Source organism: Drosophila arizonae, chromosome 2, assembly GCF_054131065.1.
Source record: "Drosophila arizonae isolate 15081-1271.41 chromosome 2, UAZ_ARI_1.0, whole genome shotgun sequence".
Lineage (NCBI taxonomy): Eukaryota > Metazoa > Arthropoda > Insecta > Diptera > Drosophilidae > Drosophila > Drosophila arizonae.
Genome location: NC_142922.1, coordinates 11924327 through 11932962, shown reverse-complemented (window position 1 = coordinate 11932962; position 8636 = coordinate 11924327). Strand labels below are relative to the sequence as shown.

Genomic DNA, 8636 nt, shown 5'->3' with positions numbered 1-8636 from the left:
CATTAATTTCGAAACCCGCTACACTCACGAACTTTATTGGTCTTGTTTATTTACGCAGATATAAGCTTAGCTTGGACAAATCAATGTTGAATTTAAATTTAAGGGATGTTGGCTAGATAGTCTTTAATTGTTGCAGGGTCCAAGCGCTTGAACCCATTCTGATCGCAGATTCCCACTTCAATATTATCAGAAGTCATTTTGCCCTCAAACCCTTCCTTTAGGGTCAGAATAGCAGTGTGCACAGCATCCTCAAGTTCAAGATCTTCGCTATAACTGAAATTGCAGAAGGAAACGTAAGTTCTCTAATTTTTAACTGTTAACTTTTCCATACTAACCGCTTTTCCAAAAACGTTTTGCCATTTACAGCATTTTTACCCATGGCAGTGGCCTTCCAAGCGAAATAAGCACCAGACGGATCCGATTGGTAAAGATATGGGCGATCATTGTCCCAACCGCAAATCAATAGCGACACACCAAATGGACGCACGCCACTAGAATTACGAAATGTTACTAATTGCTTTTAAATGTACGATTAATATATTATACCCCGATTGAGTGTACTCCTGCATTAATGTTGCGACACGTTGCACGAGCTGTGACACCGGTATGGGCTCCTTGTAGGTCAGATAATATGATTGAGCGATTTTGCGTGCTTGCTTCACCAGTAGGCGATAATCGGGACCCATTCCAGAATACACCATGCCAATGTGCTTGTTTATCATTTCCACGCGGTGCACACTATGTTCCTCATAGAGCGGCGATTTGTATTTATTTTCTGTGGCAATGACGACGCCATTGGAAGCTAAGGTGTACGAAAAGACCTAAGTCGTGGCTCAGTGCAAAGGATAATTTTAGCTTACCCATTATACCAACAGAAGGTGCGCCTCCAGATACGGCTGCCAAGGCATATTCAAGCTGGACAAGCTTTCCGGAAGGACTGCAAACGAACGAAAAAATTAATGTTTATGCCAGTCATGTAGATGAGTTTGGCGTAAATGGCTGTCACTTAGTATTTAACCGCAGGCTTAACTTACCTAAATGTTGTCAGAGAAAAACTGTAACGTTCAGTAGCCATTATGCTTGGCTTAAATTTGTGGTACAATAATTTTTAAATAAATGCCGACAATCCTCACCAAAATGACAAGATGACAAGCAGAAACTAGAGCTATCGGTAATGTGCTCACAAGTATCGATATAAAAATACTATTTTAGTATAAAATATAAAAGTCGAAATCGATATAATTAAGTCATCATTTTCATAGTTCAAAACAATAAGTATATTGTTTCTCTTTCAATTTTTATTAAGCAATACAGCCACGTTTTTTATCCTAATCTCTTTTGAAAATAATTGAAAGATAATCTACTTTAGCTCTAGTATCGATATCAATTCTTGCAGCACGATTAAAACAAACGATATTAATAAATCGATCTATCACATTTGCAACCGTACCTAATATTAATCGAAAAATTTCTTAGCCGGAGTGTGGGGATTGGTGGTTGACTTACAAAATATAATTCGCCAAAATTATTCATTATAATAAAAGTATGGTTCGTGGAGCGCTCCGAGGCAGCAGGCCTATGCGCGGCGGGATTCGTCCGCCATTTAAGAAAACCTTTGTACCCCGACATCCGTTTGATTTAACTTTAACCGAAGTTGTGTTTCCCAAAGTCTCGCCGGTTGTGGATGATTCTGCGTTGACAGCGGTAAAATCAATTAATAAACCAAAAAATAGAGCACATAATTACTGTTAACCTTTTTATTTAAAAAGGCTCTATTGAAACGCAACCAAGACCTAAGTCCTAGCCCCACTGAACAGGCTGCCATTGGTAACTTGGTTACTAAAGTTCAGGTTGTCTTGGATAATTTAGTCGTTGCGCCAGGCGACTTCAATACTTGTGTAAGTTGTCATAGCAATTTCCCATTAATTATACTTCTAACCCAACTAACACATATATAGCAATTAGAAGAAGTGCGCCAAGTTGGGTCGTTCAAAAAGGGCACTATTCTCAGTGGCAACAATGTGGCCGATGTGGTGGTTATTCTCAAAACACTGCCGACAAAGGAGGCTTGTGAGGCACTGGCCAAGAAGGTTGAGGCGGACCTAAAAACTAACATGAAAACTGAAGTGCTAGCAAAGGGTGAACAACATACCCTAGAAATACACGACAGAGGCTTCGATGTGTCCAACTCACAGGCCCGAGTTCGTATTCTTATTGCCACCTTACCGCAGAACTTAAGAAAGCTGGAACCGGAAATTCATATGGATCACAAGCTAATGCAAAGCCATTTAGCTGCTATACGCCACACTCGCTGGTTCGAGGAAAATGCTCACCATTCTTCAATAAAAGTTCTCATCCGCATCTTAAAGGATCTAACCAAGCGATTTGATGCTTTTTCGCCTCTTTCGTCATGGATGCTTGATTTAATTGCCCACCTGGCAATAATGAACAATCCATCGCGTCAGGCTTTGCCAATCAATTTGGCATTTCGTCGTGTATTTCAACTGCTCTCTGCAGGACTATTTCTACCAGGCTCAGCTGGTATAACCGATCCAACTGAACCGGGTCACATACGGGTCCACACAGCGATGACGCTGGAACAACAAGATGTATGCTGCTATACGGCGCAGACGTTGCTGCGTGTCTTAGCACACGGCGGATACAAGCACATCCTTGGATTGGAAGGCAATACCAGCATTGTACGTGAAATGTCCGTTTGGAATGGGGTCGTCGTGTCACCACTAAAACCCGTATATGAAAAGCCGACCGACAAAAAGGAGGGTGATCTCGAGGAGGACATTGAAATGATTGAGAATGATAATGAAGATGTTGGTAGTGACGATGCAGCCGAATAATTTAGTCAATAAGAATTTCATTACGTATAATTATAAAATACAACAGTAATCAATACATTTTATGCACTCAACACATGCTCAGTGATGGGCTCATCTTCATTAACATTGTCTGTCAGTTGCTTATTAATTATTTCAAAATACTTCTCTGCAAAAATACCCGATGGCTCACTGACTTTTATTGCAATGTCAGCTGCCTGAATTATTTGTCCCTTAAGCAGATTCCGAGACGCGACAATCGATTTGCCCAACTTGAAACGACAAGGCAGCTCGCACTCTAAAATATATTTCTTGTTTGTTTTAGATTCACATAGTGCCTGCTCTAACTCTTTTCCGCCACCTAAGATTGAAATCACTTCAGCGGAAGTAAGACTAGGACAGGAAAGATAATCGTTAGATTTAAATTCAACTATGCTGCGGGCCAACGTCTCCATTTCGTTGGGATCCAAAGAGCACCGATGATCAGACCCTTTTTGATTCTTGTCCAATGTAAAATGTCGCTCAATTATTCTCGCGCCACTCAAAATCGCTGCCTTGGTGATGATTACCCCCAGTTCATGCCCAGAGTACCCGATGGGAACATTGGGATAACGCCGCATCAATGTTGTGATCAAACCTAGGTTGCAATCTTCAGGTGGTGTCGGATAAGCCGAGACGCAGTGCATTAGAGCATATTTATTGTTGCTGGCCTGCCTCATAATTTCCACTATTCGATCAACTGTCGACATAGTTTGCATTCCAGTTGATATTATGAGCGGTACGTTGAGTCCGGCAGCTTTTTTAATAAGTGGAAAATTATTTGCGTCTCCAGAACCAATTTTTATAAATGGTACCTTTAACTCCACTAGAAAGTCTAGTGATGGCTGCAAAAAATACTTTTATTAAAATCATTCGAAACTACCCTTAAATATGTATATACCTCATCCATAGCTGATGCTGTGAAATCAATTTTGATTTCATTACTATATGCTTGTAGCTGACGATATTGTTCCTTTGAAAATTCAAGATATTCTTTATGTTCTCCATAGGTCTGACCCCAGGCGTGATCGCTTATATATCTTCGATCTAGAGCAGTGCGCGTAAACTTGGCTTTCAAATCGGATTTTTGAAATTTAACACAATTGCATCCTGCTTTCTTTGCTGACAGTATCATCTTTTTAGCTGTTTCAAGACATCCTTGATGATTTTGACCGATTTCTGCTATTAAATATACATCGTTTTGTTTTCTTCTTTCTATTATATCAAGTAACATTTTTGCAGACAAATTCAATTGAATTCAATTAACCGAATCGTTAGCACTTGTGCCACAGCCTCAAAAATTATGTGTGACCAACTATTAAGTCAGTATTTTTTAACCGTCAAGTATATTTAGATTGCTTATCAAATATTATGATACTGCTGTATAGAGATATTAAATCGAGTTGGCATGGCGCTAGCAATTAAAGCTGTTTTTGTCCTGCTTACACCAACTAAATTCCAACCAAGCTATGCAAATGGCGGGTAACAGGCCAACGCTGTGAGTGTAAACGGGACAAGCTGTCAAGTCAAAAGTGTGACTAACTGCCCATTTCACTTCCTCCTGTTTTTTTTTTTGTGAAATGTGGGCACACTGGAGAAATTTTCTTGTAGTAGCTGTGCTGTGAAAAATATTTATAGTGAAAAATATACATCAAAGCTACTTGCCATTCTTCGGTGGAAAAATCTTGCACAGAAACTGCGCAGCAAAACAAAGAAATAGAAAAAACAAATACAGAAACATGGGCGATGTTATGAATATCGACAGCATCATATCAAGACTTCTGGAAGTGCGTGGGGCACGGCCTGGCAAAAATGTTCAGCTCTCCGAGAGCGAAATTCGTGGCCTCTGTCTAAAGTCGCGAGAGATTTTTCTGTCGCAGCCCATACTCTTAGAGCTGGAAGCACCATTGAAGATTTGCGGCGACATACATGGCCAATATTACGATTTGTTGCGCCTATTCGAGTACGGTGGCTTCCCCCCGGAATCAAATTACCTATTTTTGGGCGACTACGTCGATCGTGGCAAACAGTCTCTGGAAACCATCTGCTTGCTGCTCGCCTATAAGATCAAATACTCTGAGAACTTCTTTTTGCTTCGCGGTAACCATGAATGTGCCAGCATAAATCGCATCTATGGATTCTACGACGAGTGCAAGCGCCGCTACACCATCAAATTGTGGAAGACATTCACTGACTGCTTCAACTGCTTGCCAGTGGCAGCCATTGTGGATGAGAAAATATTCTGTTGCCATGGTGGTCTCAGTCCGGACCTATCGTCGATGGAGCAAATTCGACGCATCATGCGTCCCACCGATGTACCAGATCAGGGCCTACTTTGCGATTTACTGTGGTCCGATCCTGACAAGGACACCATGGGCTGGGGCGAGAATGATCGTGGCGTCAGTTTCACCTTTGGCGCCGAGGTGGTGGCCAAATTTTTAGAGAAGCACGAGTTCGATCTCATTTGCCGCGCCCATCAGGTCGTCGAGGATGGCTATGAGTTCTTCGCAAAGCGCCAACTTGTTACACTCTTCTCGGCTCCGAATTACTGTGGCGAATTTGACAATGCTGGAGCAATGATGTCTGTGGATGACTCCCTTATGTGTTCATTCCAGATATTGAAACCGGCAGACAAGCGTAAAAAGTAATATCACTAATAATCTTCGTACACACACACACACAACACACCCAACAATTTTCTATACAACAAACAAAGCATGCAACAAAAACCAATAAGAAATTATATGATTCAACGTAAGTATTGAAGGTATACCTGTATTAATTATCGTATCGCAAGCTCTTATCGTAATTTTATATCTATCATCAGCAGGGGCAAATCTAATATAACATACAGTGACGAGCAAAACTGTAACACGAATTCAATGTTGCAACTTCAAGAGTCTATATTTGTGCTTCTGCTCTATGGATGTTTAAGATCTTAATTTTATTTTGTTAGTATGATATTTAGCTGTCTTATCTAAAAATTTGAAATCATTCGGTTGGCTGGAATAATTATAAGAAATATAAATGTAAAGAAAGTCAAGTGTTACAGTTTTGCACCCTGGTCATTTTTCAAGAAATATATTTATTAATAATTTTTTAATAATGAATACATGGCCCTTTTGATTATTTTAGTTCATTAATACCATTTGCCATCAATTTTGTATACCCTCGCACCATTTTAGGAAGGATCACGCACCAAATGTCCTTATTCATCTCCCTTCCTCTTGAATCCTTGCCATATTATCCACTTTTTGACCAAATTAGACGTGTTCTTTGAGTCATTGTTCTGCATTTTTCAGTTGTAAAACCCTTATGTTCACCTAATTCTCCTAAATTTTGTTGTAGAGTGATCAGGTAATATGCCGAAACGTTATTCCATCGATTAAAGCCAAGAGTTCCAGCACAATTTTTATTTATTCTCCCTTAAACAAAAAGAGTGCAGCCACCGCGCTTGACAGTTTGCCTTACTCTACTGTTACAGTCAACAGACTGGACTTGATGGCAAATGGTATTAATGAACTAAAATAATCGAAAGGGCCATGTATTCACTATTACAAAATTATTAATAAATATATTTGTTGAAAAATGACCAGGGGGCAAAACTGTAACATTTGACTTTCTTTACATTTATATTTCTTATAATTATTCCAGCCAACCAAATGATTCCCAATTTTCAGGTAATATAGCCAAATATCGTATTAATAAAACAAAATTAAGATCTCAAACATCCATCGAGTAAAAGCGAAAATACAAACCGTTGAAGTTGCAAAACTAAATTCATGTTACAGTTTTGGTCGTCACTGTACGTAGCACCGACTATGCAGCCAGAGGGATGAACTGAACGCTCTGCGTCGATTAAAAACAATCTAAGCAAATACAAAACAAACAAATTTAACCCAATCCTGGACAAACATATGATCTTTAAGGAACTAAAGAGAGATTTGCTTCAATAACAAAAGTACATTCGCGTGCGTTCAAACAGGCATAACTTATTTTGATAATATTAAGCCCTACACACACAGACACACATACTACGCTCTCAAGAATATACACATACGTGCATATGAGTGTATATATATGTTTTGTCCAAGTTAAGAAGGAGACTAAAGTGTTAGTACAAGAACAAACAAATATAATTTGAACCAGCCGGCGGTCAACAAACGTAGTAGGGTCTTGTAAAAAACAAAATATAATAAGAACAAAAATCGATTTGGCCTTAAAAACACACAAATTGAAATGTGGAAGAGAAAAGCAAAACAAAGAGTACACGCTTGCCAAGAAAGTAAAAGTAAATACTAAGTTTCGACCTTGGAAATGAAAATCAGTTTATGTTCGTCCACATTGCAGCCAGCCCAAAACATTGGTACCACTGTTCCATGTCTTTTATCTTTCTCATGTCCGTATCATTTTCCCAATTATGATCAACTGTTATAATTCGATCCATGCTAATATGTACAATTTTATTTCATCATCTTTATCATTTTTAAGATGTGTTTAAACAAAGAATAAAAATTGAAAAAAGAAAATACAAAATACAAATTACTATAATTAATATGTATTATCAATAATCCTTTGTATTAATAAACAAACGATATACCATGTGTATGAAATTAAAAACTGATTTAAATAAATATTTGAAAACCCCACTAAGAAACAAAAATCAAAGAAATTAAAACCTTTTTAAGGGTTTTGCGTGCGCGTTCATTCGCGCACCCTTTATTAACATATAAGAAAATACTTTACATATTTAGCCCTACGAACTGATAACATTTCTATGAGAATGCATTCTAATTGGATGATCCAGAAACTAGCGGAGTGAACGAAAATTTTGATTCACTCGGCACTGTCAGTGCGGCTGGGTTCAACTTGGACGGATGGGGTCTGCGCTATATTGTCGCCTGTGGTCTCAGCAGCGGCCATGTTTTTCTCTTCAATGTGACAATTTTCAAGAGTAGCGCTCAATTCCACATCATCAGCTTTGGCAGCTGCTGCATTGTCTAATCCATTAGCTTCAGGCACTTTCTCATGGACATCTTCATTATTTTCTGACACGATTGAGTTTTCAGAGTTCAGCTCGGCAGCTGTCGCTTGCTCCGAATCGGATTCGCCGGCGATTTGCGCATTGTGAGCACGCAGTATCTCAGGGTTAATACTGTTTATTATGGCACGTAAACGGAGAATCTCTTCGTTTGCCTCCTGCAGATCCTGCGACAGACGTTCGTATTTATCATGCTGATGCCGCACCACGCCAATGTTATTTCTTATATACTCCATTGGGTCTTCCGGTCGCTCTCTAATTACGCGTATAAAGATTTTCGTAAGTGAATCCATAACGCTTCCGCGCTCTAGATAGCGGCGAATCTCATCGCGCTTCGGGTCAATCGGCTGCATCAAATTCAAATAAAATGCTTTTAAACAATATTTGCAATATTAAGAATATTTAATTTTACCTTAAAGGACATGTTGCGAAAATGAAAGAGTAAAAACTAAAGTTATTGAAAGTCGTTCGGAATAAGTTCAATCGAACAACTTTGTAAATGGAAGAGCGAGCTAAATCTCTGATTTTGGTTCATCGAGTTTATTCGTTCGCTTTTTCTAAGTCGCAGTGAGTTAGTTACTTGTCGCAAGTATTTTAAAGTGTTTTATCGCAAGAATATTTTGATCAGCTATTTTAATGATAATAGTCGGAAATATTATACAAAATATTTGCTATGAATATATTGTATACTCATTATCATCTATATTAAAATGAAATTATATTTT

The 8636-nt window shown here is 38.8% G+C and overlaps 5 protein-coding genes across 7 annotated transcripts; 2 read left to right on the top strand and 3 right to left on the bottom strand.

The window, feature by feature from the left end:
• Positions 1-2: 2 nt before the first annotated feature.
• Prosalpha2 (proteasome alpha2 subunit) lies at positions 3-1195 on the bottom strand. The gene is made up of 5 exons (XM_018019348.2): positions 1035-1195; positions 861-937; positions 547-802; positions 336-491; positions 3-273 (listed from the first exon to the last, which is right to left on the bottom strand). Exons 1-5 carry the CDS (start codon positions 1073-1075, stop codon positions 99-101), a joined length of 705 nt encoding a protein of 234 aa, XP_017874837.1. The 5' UTR covers positions 1076-1195; the 3' UTR covers positions 3-98.
• Positions 1196-1441: 246 nt separating this feature from the next.
• LOC108621810 (interleukin enhancer-binding factor 2 homolog) lies at positions 1442-2926 on the top strand. Its single transcript, XM_018019341.2, has 3 exons — positions 1442-1704; positions 1770-1898; positions 1959-2926. The coding sequence occupies exons 1-3, from the start codon at positions 1546-1548 to the stop codon at positions 2853-2855; spliced, it is 1185 nt and encodes a 394-aa protein (XP_017874830.1). The 5' UTR covers positions 1442-1545; the 3' UTR covers positions 2856-2926.
• NANS (N-acetylneuraminic acid synthase) lies at positions 2856-4299 on the bottom strand. Its single transcript, XM_018019349.2, has 2 exons — positions 3772-4299; positions 2856-3715 (listed from the first exon to the last, which is right to left on the bottom strand). The coding sequence occupies exons 1-2, from the start codon at positions 4102-4104 to the stop codon at positions 2915-2917; spliced, it is 1134 nt and encodes a 377-aa protein (XP_017874838.1). The 5' UTR covers positions 4105-4299; the 3' UTR covers positions 2856-2914.
• A 146-nt stretch (positions 4300-4445) lies between these two features.
• Pp1-87B (Protein phosphatase 1 at 87B) lies at positions 4446-7061 on the top strand. 3 transcript variants are annotated; one of them, XM_089474628.1, is made up of 2 exons: positions 4446-5624; positions 5701-7061. In XM_089474628.1, the coding sequence occupies exon 1, from the start codon at positions 4610-4612 to the stop codon at positions 5516-5518; it is 909 nt and encodes a 302-aa protein (XP_089330754.1). In that variant the 5' UTR covers positions 4446-4609; the 3' UTR covers positions 5519-5624; positions 5701-7061. The 3 variants fall into 3 exon arrangements, with proteins under 3 accessions (XP_089330754.1, XP_017874833.1, XP_089330758.1); XM_018019344.2 differs by having other exon boundaries at positions 5698-7061; XM_089474632.1 differs by having other exon boundaries at positions 4446-5637.
• A 489-nt stretch (positions 7062-7550) lies between these two features.
• LOC108609126 (myc-binding protein) lies at positions 7551-8484 on the bottom strand. The gene is made up of 2 exons (XM_018000828.2): positions 8324-8484; positions 7551-8258 (listed from the first exon to the last, which is right to left on the bottom strand). The coding sequence occupies exons 1-2, from the start codon at positions 8333-8335 to the stop codon at positions 7707-7709; spliced, it is 564 nt and encodes a 187-aa protein (XP_017856317.1). The 5' UTR covers positions 8336-8484; the 3' UTR covers positions 7551-7706.
• Positions 8485-8636: the final 152 nt, after the last annotated feature.

Coding starts and splice junctions, on each gene's coding strand:
- LOC108621810 (XM_018019341.2), top strand. CDS start 1,546: ATGGTTCGTGGAGCGCTCCGAGGCAGCAGGCCTATGCGCGGCGGGATT. Junction 1,705..1,769: donor ATGATTCTGCGTTGACAGCG/GTAAAATCAATT, acceptor TTATTTAAAAAG/GCTCTATTGAAACGCAACCA. Junction 1,899..1,958: donor CAGGCGACTTCAATACTTGT/GTAAGTTGTCAT, acceptor ACACATATATAG/CAATTAGAAGAAGTGCGCCA.
- NANS (XM_018019349.2), bottom strand. CDS start 4,104: ATGTTACTTGATATAATAGAAAGAAGAAAACAAAACGATGTATATTTA. Junction 3,716..3,771: donor CAGCATCAGCTATGGATGAG/GTATATACATAT, acceptor TATTTTTTGCAG/CCATCACTAGACTTTCTAGT.
- Prosalpha2 (XM_018019348.2), bottom strand. CDS start 1,075: ATGGCTACTGAACGTTACAGTTTTTCTCTGACAACATTTAG. Junction 938..1,034: donor TTTTCTCTGACAACATTTAG/GTAAGTTAAGCC, acceptor GTTCGTTTGCAG/TCCTTCCGGAAAGCTTGTCC. Junction 492..546: donor CAGGAGTACACTCAATCGGG/GTATAATATATT, acceptor TCGTAATTCTAG/TGGCGTGCGTCCATTTGGTG.
- Pp1-87B (XM_089474628.1), top strand. CDS start 4,610: ATGGGCGATGTTATGAATATCGACAGCATCATATCAAGACTTCTGGAA.